The sequence below is a fragment of the Phoca vitulina genome, unplaced genomic scaffold, assembly GCF_004348235.1.
Source record: "Phoca vitulina isolate PV1807 unplaced genomic scaffold, GSC_HSeal_1.0 scaffold23, whole genome shotgun sequence".
NCBI lineage: Eukaryota > Metazoa > Chordata > Mammalia > Carnivora > Phocidae > Phoca > Phoca vitulina.
This window is the reverse complement of record NW_022589726.1, coordinates 19,848,869-19,866,502: the sequence shown is the minus strand read 5'-3', so window position 1 is coordinate 19,866,502 and position 17,634 is coordinate 19,848,869. Positions and strand designations below refer to the sequence as shown.

At 43.8% G+C, this 17,634-nt stretch overlaps 1 protein-coding gene across 3 annotated transcripts; it reads left to right on the top strand.

Annotated features, from left to right (window-relative positions):
• Positions 1–7,127: 7,127 nt before the first annotated feature.
• LETMD1 (LETM1 domain containing 1) lies at positions 7,128–15,122 on the top strand. Of its 3 annotated transcripts, none has more exons than XM_032420555.1 (9): positions 7,128–7,262; positions 7,816–7,967; positions 9,768–9,883; positions 10,506–10,588; positions 12,868–13,054; positions 13,164–13,265; positions 13,369–13,521; positions 13,957–14,053; positions 14,969–15,122. In XM_032420555.1, exons 1-9 carry the CDS (start codon positions 7,141–7,143, stop codon positions 15,037–15,039), a joined length of 1,083 nt encoding a protein of 360 aa, XP_032276446.1. In that variant the 5' UTR covers positions 7,128–7,140; the 3' UTR covers positions 15,040–15,122. The 3 variants fall into 3 exon arrangements, with proteins under 3 accessions (XP_032276446.1, XP_032276447.1, XP_032276448.1); XM_032420556.1 differs by lacking the exon at positions 14,969–15,122 and adding an exon at positions 14,204–14,961; XM_032420557.1 differs by lacking the exons at positions 9,768–9,883; positions 12,868–13,054 and having other exon boundaries at positions 7,133–7,262.
• The last annotated feature ends 2,512 nt before the right edge of the window (positions 15,123–17,634 follow it).

Here is a 17,634-nt window from a genome sequence, read left to right as displayed (position 1 = left end):
TCTCTCTCTCTCCCCCTCTGCCCCTCCCCCCGCTCGTTCTCTCTCTCTCTCTCTCTCTCTCTCAAATAAAATCTTAAAAAAATTTTTTTTAAAGTCCATATACTATTTGTGCAGATATATATGTATGTTCAAAGATATATATACACATTACTATATTCAATATATAATTATATATTATATTACTATGTTCATACATATGTTATATTCAATATGCAATTATATATTATAATATATATATTCAAAGTATTAAAAGTGGACTGATATAAAGAGGATGCTCAGGAAGGGAATGAAATGGAACTTTAGGTGGTAGATACGTAAATGAATGTTATAGTATTCTGTGTTCTCTTCCTTTTAAAAGATTTAAAAAAATTTTGTTTTCGTAATTTCCACCCAATGTGGGGCTTGAACTCATGACCCCAAAATCAAGAGGTTCATGCTCTTTGAGCCAGCTAGGCGCCCCAACAACATTTTTATTTTATTTACTTTTATTTTGGGGGGATGCCTGCCTGGTTCAGTCAGTGGAGTGCACAATTCTTGATCTCAGGGTCATGAGTTCAAGCCCCGTGTTGGGTGTGGAGCCTATTTAAAAATATATATATATGTATATATTTTAAGATTTTATTTTTTAAAGTAATCTCTACACCCAGTGTGGGGCTGGAACTCACGACCCTGAGATCAAGGGTCACACGCTCTACCAACTGAGCCAGCCACATGGCCCCCAACAACATTTTTTTTAAGATTTGTTATTTATTTATTTGACAGAGAGAGAGTGAGAAAGCACAAGCAAGGGGAGCAGCAGAGGGAGAGGGAGAAGCAGGCTCCCTGCTGAGCAGGAAGCCCAACACGGGCTGGATCCCAGGACCCTGGGATCCGACTGAGCCACCCAGGCCCACCACCCACCCCCCAAAACAACATTTTTAATACATAAGAAAAAAATGCAATTAAGTTTTCATCTCACTCAGAATTCTGAGAGGGTATCATAAAATTGTATTAAGTACTGGTTATTAAAACTCTTTCATCCTGGGATTTTTTTTATTTTAGTGCCTTGGGAGAATAACCTGCCAAAGGCAGCCTGTCAAACTCAATGAATTAGTATCTAAAGTTGGCAGATCACTGCGGTTAGTATTTCTCCTAGCAAAAAAGATTTCTTGGGCCCCCTGGGTGGCTCAGTCGTTAAGTGTCTGCCTTCGGCTCAGGTCCTGATCTCAGGGTCCCAGAATCGAGCCCCGCAACGGGCTCCCTGCTCAGCCCCGTGGGCAGCCTGCTTTTCCCTCTCCCGCTCGCTCCCCCTGCTTGTGTTCCCTCTCTCGCTGTGTTTCTCTCTCTGTCAAATAAATAAATAAAATCTTAAAAAAAAAAAAAAAAAGAGATTTGTTTTCCTGAAGTTTCAGTCTTTCCTATCTTTGGACATGCTGCTCCTTCTTACAAAGCCCTTACTTCCAGTTCTTGACTGCCAGGCAATCTCCAATTTATATTCCATGATCTAGTTCAAACCTGATTTCTCTTCATCTGGATGCCCCACCCCCCACCACCAGAATTTATCAATTACTACTCCTTTTAACTCTCACTGTGCCTTGGACATTTTCTCTGTTACAGCACCTATCATGTTATAGCACACTAATTTTTGAATGGAATCTTCTCTATTAAACCTCTGAACTTTTTGAGGGAAAGACCTGCCCCTTATTTGCCTTTATTTTCCTAGAATCTAGTAGAATGGCTGTAGAGTGGACCCCCAAATGTTTGTAAAATGAACACCAAATTCTTTTTTTTTTTTTTTAAAGATTTTATTTATTTATTTGAGAGAGAGAATGAGAGACAGAGAGCATGAGAGGGAGGAGGGTCAGAGGGAGAAGCAGACTCCCTGCCGAGCAGGGAGCCTGATGCGGGACTCAATCCCGGGACTCCAGGATCATGACCTGAGCCGAAGGCAGTCGCTTAACCAACTGAGCCACCCAGGCGTCCCAACACCAAATTCTGATGACTAACTAAATGACATGGGTTTTGGGAGCTCAAATCTGATTCCCATTTTCACACTTTCACATTTTCAAAAGGAGTATGTAAAGGTGGTCACCATTTTGGGACATTCTAGTGGTTCCTCATAGCTCTTGTCCAGATTCTTTTTTTTTTTTTTTTAAAGATTTTATTTATTTATTTGACAGAGAGAGAGACAGCGAGAGAGGGAACACAAGCAGGGGGAGTGGGAGAGGGAGAAGCAGGCCTGCCACAGAGCAGGGAGCCTGATGTGGGGCTCGATCCCAGGACCCTGGAATCATGACCTGAGCCGAAGGCAGACGCTCAACAACTGAGCCACCCAGGCGCCCCTCTTGTCCAGATTCTTATGATAACCTTTTTGGTATCCTTAACTTCCAGCCTCTTCCTATTCTGATCCATCCTGGACACCACTCCAGAATAATTTTTATAAAACATCATCTTCATCTTGTCATTCCTTTGGGCAAAATATGGTAGGACTCTCTAATCCTTTCCAGTCAAATCTAAATCTCTAGTCTTCACACAGGAGGCCCCCAGAACGCAGCCTCACTTTAGTATTCCAAACATATCTCTTGATCATTTTATAACGTAAACTATACTGGGGCTGGAATCTTTACCTGTCTGACCTCTGACTTACTCTGAGAAATAAGAACAATGGCTGGTCTGGGGGAGATGCTCAATAATTGTGAGGTTAATGAATAGATAAACTATTCCTAGTATATAATCATTTGTTTCAGCTAGTTTTCTTCTTGTTCTCTATATACACCAAGCTCCTATCAGCCCATCTTGTCTGCTAATACCTAATAAACAACACTTAATAGAATGTATTGCAAATTTTAATATATGTGCCCAAATACAAGGCAGTGCCTTGTTGGGCGCCTGGTGGCTCAGTCGGTTAAGTGTCTGCCTTCGGCTCAGGTCATGATCTGGGGGTCCTGGGATTGAGTCCCGCATTGGGCTCCCTGCTCAGCGGGGAGCCTGCTTCTCCCTCTGCCTCTGCCTCTCTCTCTCTCTCTCTGGTCTCTCATGAATAAATAAAAATAAAATCTTAAAAAAAAAAAGCAGTGCCTTGTTTTCCCAAAGAGAACTAAAAAAAATGGTTTTCGGTTGACTTCATATATATGAATAGTCAAATGTCTACTTTAAGTAGTTACCAATTTAGTGAAAATATAAGCCTAATATTATTCAGCAACACATATTCAAAATCACATGTGAAATATTTATTTAGAGAGAATGCTTTTTTACTCAAACTTTCTAACAATTCAAATTATCAGTGCCTTCGTCATCTTTCAAGCCACTTTTATCATCAACTAGCTCAATTTACAGATCACACCATCTGCGCATATATCCAAATTGTTTGAGTTTTTTTTAATTCATACTATGCATATATATTCCTGATATCCACAGTATAACCTCTTCCTGTGGCTTTCTGAAAGGCTTACTCACAACAAGATCTAACACTTGAAACTGTAAAGTCCTAATCCAAGAATAATTCCTTAAATCTATGTTAAATTTTTTTTTTGCCTCCTTTTTGTTTTTAAGTGATTCCATCCAGTGATCTCTATAAGCTTGTGGAACTAGCATGAACTGGGGTGCCTGGGTGGCTCTGTCGGTTGGGCATTTGCCTTCGGCTCAGGTCGTGATCCCAGAGTCCTGGGATCGAGTTCCAAGTTGAGTCCCTGCTCAGCAGGGAGCCTGCTTCTCCCTCTGCCCGCCCCCCTCATTCTCTCAATCACTCTCTCTCTCTCTCTCTCAAATAAATAAATAAATAAAATCTTAAAAGAAAAAAAAGAACTAGTATCAGCTTAGGTTATTTCAGGATGCATCTTCCCCAAACCCTTTGACTAAAAACAAAATATATAAAACAGATATCATGGACTATAATAAGAGACTTTGTAAGAACACAAATTACAAGGCAACTTCTTTTCTGAAAAATTATTTGGAGAGGAAAAATAAACCTTATATTCGGGTATATAAGACATTTGTTCATTTCACAAATACTTAACGAGCACTTCTTGTGTGCCAGGCACTGTGCTAGGGACTAGAGATACAGTGACCTTAGGATCCCGTGGGGAAGACAGTCATTAAATGTATAATGCCACAGCTAATTAATTATGATCATTTTAAGTACTATTAAGGATAAGTATACCTAGCTACAAGACAGAGGAGTAATAGAGGAACCTAAGTCTGTGGGACTAAAAAATAGTTTCTCCAGCAGTGCTATTTATATACAGTGCAGCAGTAATTCATGTACCCAGTCTATCTGGGTTCAAATACTGACTCAAATCTTAAGGTTACTTAACCTCACTTTCCTCATTTATGAAGTGGAGCTAACAATAGTACCTACCCCATGAAGATTAAATGACTTAATACACATAAAGCATTAAGAACAATGTCGCCACATGGTACTTGCTTAATAAATGCAGCTGTTATTGTCATTTCAGCAGGAACCTGAAAGACAAGCTGGGAGGAAGGGAAGAAAATCCAAGCAGGGGTGCTCAGGTGGGTCAGTCAGTTAAGCGTCTGACTTCGGCTTAGGTCATAGGATCGAGCCCCACATGAAACTCCCTGCTCAGCATGGAGTCTGCTTGAGATTCTCTCCCTCTGCCCCTACCCCCACTCAAGCTCACATGCTCTCTCTCTCTCAAGTAAATAAATAAAATCTTCAAAGAAAGAAAGAAAGAACTCTAAGCAAAGAGCTACATGTGCAAAAGCCCAGAGCATAAAGTTGCTTGGCCTACAGTAGAACTGAAAGGCCAGTGTTTCTAAGCATAGAAAGCTAAGGGGGAAAGGATACCATGAGATATGAGATGAAGCTGAGAAGATAGGCTGAGGTCAATAATGCAAAGCCTTGTAGGTCGGGTTAAGGAATCTGAACTTTATCCTAAGAGTGAGGAAACCTGAAGGGTTTTATAAAGGGGAGTGACAAGCTTAGATTTGCAATTTTCAAAGCTTTCTCTGGCTATGGAATGGAAAACTGGTTGGAAAGAGGCCTTTGGCCTCTATTTTATAGATGATGGGGAAACCAGTAAAGAAGTTGATTCAGTCTTCTAGATCAGAGGTGGGTGGTGGCACAGAAGAGAGAAGGAAACTGAATGACTACAGAAATAGAAGGCAGAACCAGCAAGACTTACTGGGTGTATGTTGCAGTGAGGGGGCATGGAGGGAGAGGCACTAAACAATAAACATGTATTTGAGGAAGGAAGGAGGGAAGGAAGGAATTCCTGTGTTCCTGCCATATTGTTTTACTGCATGAAATGCCTTCCCTCTACTCCATCTTTCCAGGCATAACACCTTCCCATTTCCTCCACAAAACTGTCTCTGATTGATCTTGTCCCCTTCTTCCCAGGAGTGTTCTAGAATTTTAGAGCTGAACATTCTTGAGATATATAATGATTGAGAGAACTTAGACACTGCCTGAAGACAGAGAGCATCTTTTAGTCAACTTTCTTTTTTTTTTTCTTTTAAGATTTTATTTATTTATTTGACTGAGAGAGACACAGTGGGAGAGGGAACACAAGCAGGAGGAGTGGGAGAGGGAGAAGCAGGCTTCCCGCCGAGCAGGGAGCCTAATGTGGGGCTTGATCCCAAGACCCTGGGATCATGACCTGAGCCGAAAGCAGACTCTTAACAACTGAGCCACCCAGGCGCCCCTTTAGTCAACTTTCTATCCTGCCCACCTCATCTCCCCAACACTTGTAGAGATTCTCATTACAGAACACTTTCTCTGACTTCATGAGTGGTATAGTCATAAACAGCCTATGCTAATATAAAGCTCCTTGACCCATTAAGCATTATACGGAGGTTTCACAACCATTTTCTTCTCGGATCTTCACAGAATCCTTATAAAATAAGTGCTATTACAGAGAAAATAAACTCAGAGCTAAAGTGACATGTCCAAGGTCACACACACTAAAGGAAATGGCAGTGCTAAGATTTGAACCTAGATCCTGTTTCCAAATGGGATGCTTTTTACAACTCTCCATGGAGGGTAAATATTCACATGCACTTGAGACATTAAACTCTCAGAGGCAGCTAAGTGCCACTTCTAAGAATCCTTCCCAGTTTCAGTAATTAATTAATTTATTCAAGAATACTTATTGAGCACCTACGGGTGCCTGGATGGCTCAGTTGGTTAAGACTCCCACTCTTGATCTCAGCTCAGGTCTTGAGCTCAGGGTAGTTAAGTTCAAGCCCTGCGTTGGGCTCCACGCTGGGGTGGAGCCTACTTTAAAAAAAAAAAAAAAAGAATATTTATTAAGCACCTACTACATTCTAGGAATGGCACCTAGTATTAGGGGTAAGGTACAGCAGTGAACAAGGCAAGAAGGTGCTTGCCCTGTCTAGTTCAGGGAGGGGGCCAAACAAGGAAACAAATATATAAACAGTGTTAAATGCTAAGTACTATAAAGAAAATATAGAGGTGCTGGGGGCAAATGTGTATCCTTAAAATGGGCATTACTTTGAATAGGGTGGTCAGAGAAAGCCTCTCAGAAAAGTGACATTTGAAACCGACCTTGGTCTTCAGGAGGCGCTTAACGAAAGGCATTTCCCCACAAACCTAGTTTGGAAGCCGACGTCTAAAGCCAAAAGGTACTTAGTGTGCACAGGGGCCGCTCCCAGGCCTCCAACCCTGGCCACCTCACTGGCCCTGGACAGTTCCCGGCCTACTCCGGCCGCCACCACTAGAGGGCGCCGCGGATCTCCCCAGCGCCCAGGAGTGGCCGCGGCCCCAGGCACTGCCACACTGACACCTGGCAACCACCGCGTCAAGGCCCCGAAGCCCGGGGTACGGATGGAGGGCAAGGGCGGCGCTAGGAAGCCCTAGGGAATCGCGAGGGATCAGCAGGCCCTCAGAGAGAGGACGTCCCCAAGATCACAAATCCAACCACTGCCATACGTCCTCACTGGCTCGGGGACAGCCAGTTTCCGGCGCCTTTAAATCAGGAAATACTGGCTGCGTCCAATCCTGGTCCTTCTTTCGCCACTTAGTCTTAGCGTCGGTTCTTCGCCAGGGGAGCGCCAGGCCGGCCGTCTACGGATACCAATCAGCACTCAGGAAAGGCGCATGCGCTCTGGAAAGAACGTGACGTACAGTGAACTTTGACCTAAAGGCGACCTCCTCTCTTCTCCCCCTCCCTCGCTGTGAAGATGGCGCTCTCCAGGGTGTGCTGGGCTCGGGCTGCTCTGTGGGGTTCGGCGGTCACCCCCGGACCTCATGTCACCCGGAAGCTGCAACTTGTTCGCTGTGGCCTGGCCTGGGGGGCCCCTCGGTGAGGGACCTGGGAGAAAGGAAAGCGTTTCTGACGTACAGGCCTTTCCAGTGGCTCAACCTTGTTTGCATGCTGTCTCTTAATTCTCAGCGTTCCACGCCCTGGCCCCGGGGTTTTTATTCTTCTACTCAGAACTCGCACCCCGATCGCCACTAGTGATATGGCTTCCTGACCCTCACAACTCTCAGTGCCCCATATTTTCCGTATTCCCCACGTGTCCTGAACTCATCTTTCAGCCTCCCTTTTTCGGCTTAGGTTTTACCGCTATTTATCTGGATCCCATCTCTTTGGCCTTAGCAAGCTGTTCAAATGGTCCCTCAGGCTTTGCTCTCCCTGCAGACTCACACCACACCCGACATTCCTTCCTGCCTGATCTCTCATCTGCCCGATGTTTTTCTCGGTCTGATTGCTTATCTGTCCTTGAGCCCAAGATCTTCCTTGGATTTCAGAAGATTCAGGTCTTAGCATACATTCTCTGAGACTGGTGTTTTACATTAGTGTAAAAGGGGCTCCAGGACTGATTCCCACACGGTCTCTTTGATCTTCCTTGTAGGTCTTCAAAGCTTCACCTTTCACCAAAGGCAGATGTGAAGAGCTTGATCTCTTATGTGGTGGCCAAGACAAAAGTGATTAATGGGAAATACCATCGTTTCTTGGGTCGTCATTTCCCCCGCTTCTATGTCCTGTACACAGTCTTCATGAAAGGTAAAACCAAAACAGAAATCCCTTAAATCCTTTCGTGGGCAATGTCAAAGAGTTTAGAATAAGTAAGATTACTTGCATGTTCTGCTGTGTGGTGTGAGCTGGTGTGTTTTCTGTTTCATAAATGCTTGAGGATTAAATTAGTTCTAAGTTAGCACTTCTGGAGAATGTGTCTAGAAAAGTATCATGACAATTTCTGACAACATCCATGGGGGAATATAGGTATTTTTGCATTTTTCTTAACGACACATAGCTGACTATTGTAGAAATTCTTTGACATGCACAAGGCCAGGCATCTATATGGCTTCACAGACCTGCCCTGTGATTTATCAGTTGACTTGGCCCATAAGAAAATGTGGTCTAATGCTTGTCACATATCTGTCCTAGATAGCATATCGTGGAAACAGCACTACATATACTTATTTTCTGAATGTTTTCATTCAGATCAGAGCTGTGCTAGTTACTAGAAGATGGTATAATGACAGGTGTCCACTCTGGTGCCAGACTGCCTGGGTTCACATCCCAGCTTGTCACTGGCTGTGTGACTGGACTAGTTATTTAACCTCTCTGTCCCTTGGTTTTCTCATCTGTAAAATATGGAAAATAATAGGACCTACCGATTGATCACATAGTTGTGAAAATTAAATACATCAATACATGTAAAGTACTTATGGCCTGATCATAGTATGTGCTCAATAAACTTATCTATAACTATTATTGTACTCTATACTTTTGTTATAACAGCAATTACAATAAACTACCATGTTGTTAGCTGTGAATATTATGATTATTACTAGCTTCGTGGACTTGCAAAATCTAAAGTAGAAATAGAACGGCTGCTTTGTCTGCTACCACGTTTATAACTGGGATTAAATGAGAAAAGGGTCTGGAAAAGTATTTTGGTTGGTTTGTTTTTAAGCTTTTTTTTTTTTTTTTTTTTAAGATTTTTATTTAGTTTTGAGAGAGAGAGCACAAGCAGGGGGTGGGGCAGGCAGAGGGAGAAGCAGGCTCCCCATTGAGCAGGGAGCTCGACACAGGGCTGGATCCCAGCACCCTGGGATCATGATCTGAGCCAAAGGCAGAACGCTTAACCGACTGAGCCACCCACCCCGGTGCCCCTGTTTTTAAACTTTTAATTATAGAAAATTTTAAATATACACAAAAATAGAATAATATGATGAATTTTCGTGTACTCAACCTCACTTTAGCAGTTATCAACTCGTGGCCACCAGTCTCCTTTCATTTATACACTTGCCTTCTCCTGTATTATTTTGAAGCCAACCTAGATATTATATAATTTCATTCATAAATATGAAAGCATTTTTAAAAAGTAAAGCCTTAGGTAAAATGTAAGAATTATCATCAGATGAACAAAGAAAATGCAATAATAGAAATATGTTGAATTACAGTATTTCTGAAAGTGTTCTAGAAAGGAGATAAGTTAATATCTGGTTGGGGACTGCATAAGGTTAATTGAGCAAGATTTCCTGAGGTTAGTGAGTTTTTGAATTTTTATTTTAAAGAGGGAGTGAGTAGTGAACCAGAAGAAGGAGAGCATCCCATAGTAGATCACAGAAGGCCAACTTGGCTGGCAGAGAGGTGATGTGCTGGGGGGATAAAGAATGAGAAGAGAGATATAGGTTGGCCTCACAAGAGTTTCAAATGTCCTAATTTAGAGCTCTGATTTAGAGTAGTGTCGGGGAGGGACAAATATGTGTGTTGTGGGTAAACATGGAGTTGGAAGCTGTGGTAAGATTCAAACTGGGATAACGTCACACTCTGTCCTCTACTTTAATGAGGCAGGATTGCAGATGATATGGGCTGATGCCAAAAAGGCTAGAAGAATAAAGACAAATATGTGGAAGCACAATATAAAGTTTCATCAACTTCCATACCGGGAGATGGAGCATTTGAGACAGGTATGGGCCAGGGGCAGAGATCAGAAGTCCATGGTGAGGTAACTCAAGTTAACCAAGATCTCAAGCTTTTTTCTTTCCTATCTTGTTCACCCCTGATCAACCTTTTCCCCTCCAATGTGAGATCAAAGTATTGAACTAAATGAGAGCATCAGGTTATTTGTCAGAATTGGGTTTATTCAGAGTTGTAGCCCTCTGTAACAGAGCTCCATAGAGATTCTGGCATACTTTTTGAATAAAAGTTGTGTATACTAAAACCCAGTTCATTTCTGAATATATAAAAATCTGCAAGGATCCAAAAGGCAGCAGGAAAGTAGCATTTGGTGGTGACTTGATGGATAGTTTTGAAGCTGACAGTGAGAACCTAGGACCCATTCAGCATATCAAGGAGAATTTGTTGAGGGATTTGGTATAGTGTCAGGTCCCGTACTAGACATTATTTGGGATACAAAAATGAACAAATCAGGGCTTCTGTCCTCAAGGAACTTACCAACTAGAAGTAGATAGAAATAACCTTGACCCTTCTCTGGGCTGCAGTAGAAGTTTACTGCACAGTGTGGGGGAGGGATTGTTCATTGTATTAAGAACTTGGGTTAAAACTGCGTCTGTCTTTATTTTTGCTTAGTTCCGTCGAGACGTCACCAAGTGTCTTTTCCTAGGTATTATTTCCATTCCACCCTTTGCCAACTACCTGGTCTTCCTGCTAATGTGAGTACAGATTTCTATTTTCCCAGCATATTGAAGAAACATAGATTTTTTTTTTTAAGATTATTTATTTATTTATTTGACAGAGAGACAGCAAGAGAGGGAACACAAGCAGAAGGATTGGGAGAGGGAGAAGCAGGCTCCCCGCTGAGCAGGGAGCCCAATGTGGGGCTCGATCCCAGGACCCCAGGATCATGACCTGAGCCAAAGGCAGACGCCTAATGACTGAGCCACCCAGGAGCCCCGAAACATAGATGTTTTTTAAATTAAAAATTATTTAAAGAACTTTCCATTTCAGAAGTAGGCAGAGATTATCACACTTCCTGCTCCAATCTTCTAATTAGCCACTCAGTAATTATTCCTGGGTCAGCTGTAGGTGCAGGTAGCTTAGACTTTTCATGTCTCTTAGCTGCCCCTGTGTGATGTGAAATAATATTATGACCTTTTCCATCATCCCTAGAGGCAGCAGCCCACTCCCTGAGAAGCATAGCAATTTGGGAGAATCTTTTGTTTCAGGAGAGAAATGCATTTCATATTCTGATAACATAAATTTTTATTATTTTATTTTGTATCCAAAGATGACATTTTATTTTATTTTATTTTATTTTATTTTATTTTATTTTATGTATGTATTTTAAAGATTTTATTTACTTGAGAGAGAGAGAGCAAGAGAGCATGAGCTGGGGGAGAGGCAGATGGAGAGGGAGAGGCAGACTCCCCGCTGAGCAGCAGCCTGACGTGGGGCTCCATCCCAGGACCCTGAGATCATGACCTGAATGAACCAAAGGCAGACGCTTAACCAACTGAGCCACCCAGGCGCCCCAATTTTTTTTTTTTTTTTAAGTAATTTATTTATTTTGAGAGAGAGACTGCAAGAACGGGTGAGCATGGCGGGGAGGGGTAGAGGGAGAGAATCTCAAGCAGACTCCCCGCTGAGCATGGAGCCCAGCAGGGGAATCGATCCCATTACTCTTAAGATCATGACCTGAGCTGAAATCAAGAGTCGGACCCTTAACCGACTGAGCCACCCAGGTGCCCCCAAAGATGACACTTTTAAACTGTGATCTTGCTTGTTATTTTAGTTATCTGTTGCTGTATAACAAACAGTCTTGAAGCTTAGTAGCTTTTCATGGTTTTGTGGGTCAGGAAATCGGGCAGGGTTCAGGTGGGTGACTGATTTTTCTCTTCCATGTGGTGTTGACAGAAGTCCCTCAGGCTTATTTAGCTGATGAAGGGACTAATCTGGATGGTCTAAGGTCACTCTTATGTCTGGTGCCTTAGTGGGGATGGCTGGAAGGCTGGAGCTCTGAGTTAGAGTACCTACAGGTGACCTCTTTAATATGGTGGCCTCAGAGTAATGGGACTTCTCACATGGCAGCTCAGGGCTCCAGGGGTGAGTGTTTCAGCAAATAAGAATCTGCTTGGCCTTTTATAACCTAGCCTCAGAGGTCACAAAGACTCACTGCGCTCTCTTTTATTGGTTGAATCAGTCACCCAGATTTAAAAAGTAAGGGGACAAATCGCTTCTCGGCCTTTTGGCTAAGATCAAGTGTAAAAAGTAAGGGGACATAGACCTTACTTCTCAATAAGAGGAATGTCAAGAGAGTTTGCGGCCATGCTTTTAAACCACCACACATGTAGAAAAATGAATTAAAAAACACATTTGCCCTGAACATTTTATATATACATACGGACTGTGCCACAGTTTGAGGTTGTCAGCATCACATACAATGAGTGGCTCTGTCTGCCACTCTCTCCAACTCTGTCCAAAAATATGTTCTTCAAATGCTTTAATTCAAATGAAGTCATTTTATCTAATTACTACACGTGAGGCTGTCCCACTGCTGCTTCCTTTCACAGAACCTCAATAATGTTGCCTTAAATTGTGCTTCAGTGTATCTTTTTTTTTTTTTTTTTAAAGATTTTATTTATTTATTTGAGAGAGAGAATGAGATAGAGAGAGAGAGCATGAGGGGGGAGGGTCAGAGGGAGAAGCAGACCCCCTGCTGACAGCAGGGAGCCCGATGCGGGACTCGATCCCGGGACTCCAGGATCATGACCTGAGCCGAAGGCAGTCGCTTAACCAACTGAGCCACCCAGGCGCCCGCTTCAGTGTATCTTTAAACCTCGGTCTGAGACTCATTTACAGAAAAGAACAGTGAGGTAGGGAAGTCATGTCTCCATCTCTTCTTCCTAGTGTTCATGTCCGCCAAACGCTTTCTTGGATCACTTTGAAAGATGCCGGTTTCAGCAAGTGACATTGTGATTCCTTTTCCTTTCAGGTACCTGTTTCCTAGGCAGCTACTGATCCAACATTTCTGGACCCCAAAGCAACAAATTGATTTCTTAGATATCTATCATGCTCTCCGGAAGCAGTCCCACCCAGAAATCCTTTGTTATTTAGAAAAGGTTATCCCTCTCGTTTCTGATGCAGGACTCCGGTGGCATATGACGGAGCTGTGCACCAAGGTATTCCTCCAGCTTAACCCTTCCTGCAAACTCCGACTCTTGTGAGAAACTAGGGAAAAGGGCCAGGCAGGACCTTCCTAACCTCTACCAATCTCTCACCTCTCCCAAGATACAGCATGGTACCCACCCAGCAATACATGATATCCTGGCTCTGAGAGAGTGTTTCTCTAACCATCCCCTGGGCATGAAGCAACTCCATGCTTTGCAAATGGTGAGCACTTTGGCTTTCTGTGTCCCGCAGCCTCACCTTGCCTCAGGTCTTGCATGTGGTAATAACTATGTTGACTTTCTCCTCCCGTGTTGATGTGTTACAGAAAGCCTTGAGCCGAGCCATGCTTCTCACGCCTTATCTGCCTTCTTTCTTGTTGAGACACCGTTTAAGGACGCATACCACTGTAATTCACCAACTGGACAAAGCTTTGGCAAAGCTGGGGATTGGCCAGCTGTCTCCTCAGGAGGTGAAATCGGTAAGAACTTACCGCGATATCAACCCTCAGTCCTTGGTGGGCTTTTGAGCGCACGGGGCTGGGAGCTTACAGAGAGCTCCCTGTTTTGCTTGTTAGAACAAAGCCCAAACTCTTTATTCTTTTACCTCATTTCTGTGTCTTTTTTCTCAGTGAACTTAACTCATGGAAAAGGAATTGCCCATAGTAATTTTGGTTTATGTTTCTTTTCTTTTGGCTGTTCAAAAACCGAGGACACTATTCTTTAGACCTACTGTTTTTGATTATATAGGCCTCTTTGCTTGTCTGTCGTAGTTCAGATTGCTATAGAGAAAGGTTTCTTGTGGGCATGGAGTTATAGCTTATTTAAAGGAGATTTTGAATTATTTGTGGGCTTACAGTTCATGGGGATATTTGCTATGTGATTATTGAGGACTGTTCCTCTTCTGAGTGATACAGGCTTGTTATCTTCGTGGCCTGAATTCTACCCATATTGCTGAAGAGAGGTGTCGAACTTGGCTGGGAGAGTGGCTACAGATTTCCTGCAGCCTGAAAGGTAAGACACATCCCTGTGGTTATGCCACTAAAATCCAAAATATTTTTCTGTTTGATTCTAAGATTATTTTGGAGTTGATTATTGAGTACCATGAGACCCTTATTTAATATATATGTCTAATTGAAAGGGCATAAACTCATTTGCCTACAGGGGCTAAGCAGGTAATGAAGTGGACTCTGCAAGACAGGAGGGAGTGGTGAGGATTGTGGGAGCCCAAAACAGCACGCATGCCGGTCTGAAGCAGTCTCTCAGCCCCAGCACTATTGATGCTAATGTCCTGAGCACTAGAGGATCTCTAGCAGGATCCCTGGTCTCTGCCCACTAGATGCCAGCAGCATCCTCCACGCCAGTTCTGACAACCAAAAATGTCTCCAAACATTGCCGGATGTCCAGTGGGGCAGAGGAGAACAGAATTATCCCAGTTGAGAAGCACTAGTCTAAAGGCATTCAAATTCAGAACAAAAACACTCAGTTGGCTAAATAAAAAGACCCGGGGGTGGGTATTAGGCCTGTGGGGCTCTTGTTGGAACGTTTGGCTAGGCCTTGATGTTTTCTAAGCCTGTGAATATCAGGGTAGGCCTACTAATCTCCTTGGAGCCAAGAAATGTTTCCAGAGCAGCAGCTTCTACCAGAAGAATCCCAAGGGTGATTAGTATCATTACCATCTCTGAAGTTTCTGCCGCCACCCCTTAAGAGTCAAGAAATGAGGATGAGTGGAAAGGAGTATCTGGTGGAAGGAAAGGAAAGCATACATGCAGGGACTGGAACGAAGCAGGGGAACTTTGAGAACCGTAACCTCTTGACGTCACGCCTCTGCACTTGGCTTCCCGCCTCTAGTATCAAGCCCCGTCGACCAAGGCAGTTAGCAGGCTAACTGTTCCCTGGCCAGGCCATTAACACTGATGGTGTTTGCAGAAGCTGAGCTGTCCCTCTTGCTACACAACGTGGTCCTGCTTTCCGTCAACTACACCGGGACAAGGCGCTGAGCGAACGCGGGGCGGATGGCATGTCCTGCGGCCACAGAGTGCAGCAGTGTGGCACCTACCCGCACCGGTCAGCCGGGGCTCTGCATGCGCTGGTAGGTGCGCCCGAGGCGGGGGACACGTGCTACAGGCTCCCAGCGCGGCCGCCGCGCTGGAGCCGGGACTGAAACGAGCCCTCTTGGCAGAGGTGGCCCGCGTGAGCTGGCGGCCCGACTTCCTCCGAGTCAGCCGGGGCGGCCGGCGGCCTCTACTGGGCCTCCGTGGTGATGGTTTCAGTTCAGAGCCTAGGAAGTGAGCTTGTGCCCCAGGTGGGAAGCCTCATCTGGCCCAGGGCTCAGCCACTGCCGTAGTCTTGGAGCTGCGTTTTCGTTACAGTTTCTGGCTGGTGAGGGCAACGGCACTGTTGAAATTGGAGCATTTACGTCTATGCGTGTACTTCGATGCTGCCCTCAATCCTTTTTGTGATGACCAAAAATAGGTTTTTGTTTTTTTGGGTTTTGTTTTTGGTCCCCTCACTGGGTTAACCACTCCCTTTCCTTTCCAAATCTTTGACCATCTTTTTTTTTTTTTTTTTTTAAGCAAATAGTTATTCATATATGGGAATTTTCTAATGGAAAAGATAAAAGGAAACACAAGTGCTCCTTGCCCCTTCCCATGTTTATAGCCTTCACCCCCCTCCATCTTAATTCCTGCACTGTGGTGCAGCCCCTAAGGAGCTTCAGCTCTGCTACCCGTACTGCGCTGCGGCAGGCCAGCTCTAACGGGACGGTGGCCACCTTCTCTGGGCCACGGATTAAGCCTCTGAGGTACTAATCACTGCCCCGCCTGGGAGACCGGAGAGGCCTGCAGTGTGAGTAAGTTGGGGTTAGCTTTTGTCTGTGTACATCATTGACCTGTAGTAACTTATTGTAAATGCATGAAGCACTGTTTTAAATCCAAGTAAAGACTGCCTGAAACCAGTTGCTGGAAATGACTTATGCATACTCTAATTATTTTGCTAAAGCTCCTTTGACAAGACTGACAAATCTAACTAATGGGGGAGGTAGGTGGTTGGAATAGAAGCTTCTGATGGGATGGAAGTTCTGAGGGATCTGATTTGACGTTGATCCTCTTTGCTGGACTTTAAGATGGTAAAAAGGAATAGAGAATTTGGAATTAACAAATGAGCCCCCAGAGTAGGGACTACAGAAAGGGAAAAGCTTCAAAAGGGCAGGATCAAGGCCTGCTTCAGCTGAAGAGGTACATAAGGGCATATGATGCAAGTCAAGCTCTTGGTGCTCCAAAGAGAATGTTCTGTTTTTCCACCATAATGTTGTTAACATTAATCTCTAACTGACCTAATTAGTTCTATATATGATGCTAGAGAAACACCCTTTCTCTAACAAGTTAACAAGCCTGCCAAGATAAAGAATAACACGCCATTCTTTTGAGTATTTCTTTAATATTACATTTAAATAGTCTCTTTAAATACAGCATTATCACAATGTAAAGGACCTAAAAGGCAAAAAAAAAAAAAATTCTTTTCAGAGAACCAGACAAGCTTTGGATTCACATTGAAAATACTACCTGTATACAGTATGTGAGAAAGGAAACTGGAAAATAATGAGTTGGAATAATACGAGATTTCTTTTATCTAGGCCTAGACTGAGCGGGACCGAAGCCATCTGCTCCTGATCACAGGAGGCCCAGGCTTAGCTTTTCTAGCAACCGTGAGCCAGAATTCTGTCCAGCTCAGGTAGCACCAGAAACGATATGGACTAGGTTGTAGAAAAGGCCCTTTGCTTGACAAGACGATTAATGCTCAGTGTTAATATTCAGCATTAAAAAACTTGGGATCAGCAGGAGTCAGAATTGTTGAGTTAATGGAGGGATGGACTTGGATTAAGAAACTGGTTTTTCAGATACCGCTTCTTGGCCTTTTGGCTAAGATCAAGTGAAGAAACTAGTTTTTCAGAAAAACCAAATTATCTTGGGGGTTGGCAGTCAGTTTGACAATTAGATTCAGATTCTTTGTTTGATCCCAAAGGCTAAAGTGTCTTCTTATTGAGCAGCTGGAATCCACCTCCTAGGTGAGGCTGGAGCCTTCCTAAGGAGGGAATGTATAAAGCCCACCCTCCCCTTCCAACACAAACTTTCAGGAAGATTCTTCTCCAGAGTCGAATTTGCAGTGAAGCTTCAGTCGCGTATTCAAGGGGCCAGCCGAACGTGGGAGAGTGGTGCTCAGCTTGGGAGAGTGTCTAGATCTCAGGTACTTAAGACTGTTTTGTGAGGCTAGAGGATGGGGGGGGAGACAAGGTCCTGTACTTAAGAACTCCCCTCCAAATGTAAAACCAAGCAAAACCGGGAATGAACAGGAGAGGCAGACTAGGTTAAAAGATGTATCTGTTGAAGTACAAGGCCTCGCAGGCTCAGGTGAGAGATCTGATAGGTGAACTGCTGCCGGGACCTACATAAAGGGTGCTTTAACGGCCCCCGAGAAAAGGCTTGGTGAGCAAGGTAAGTGGGAAGAGTTCTCTCCCCCACCAAAACCAAAAAGGTTTTCACTTGCTTTGCTGGTTAATAAACCATACCAGAAGTGAAGCATGATGTAAAGGGTAC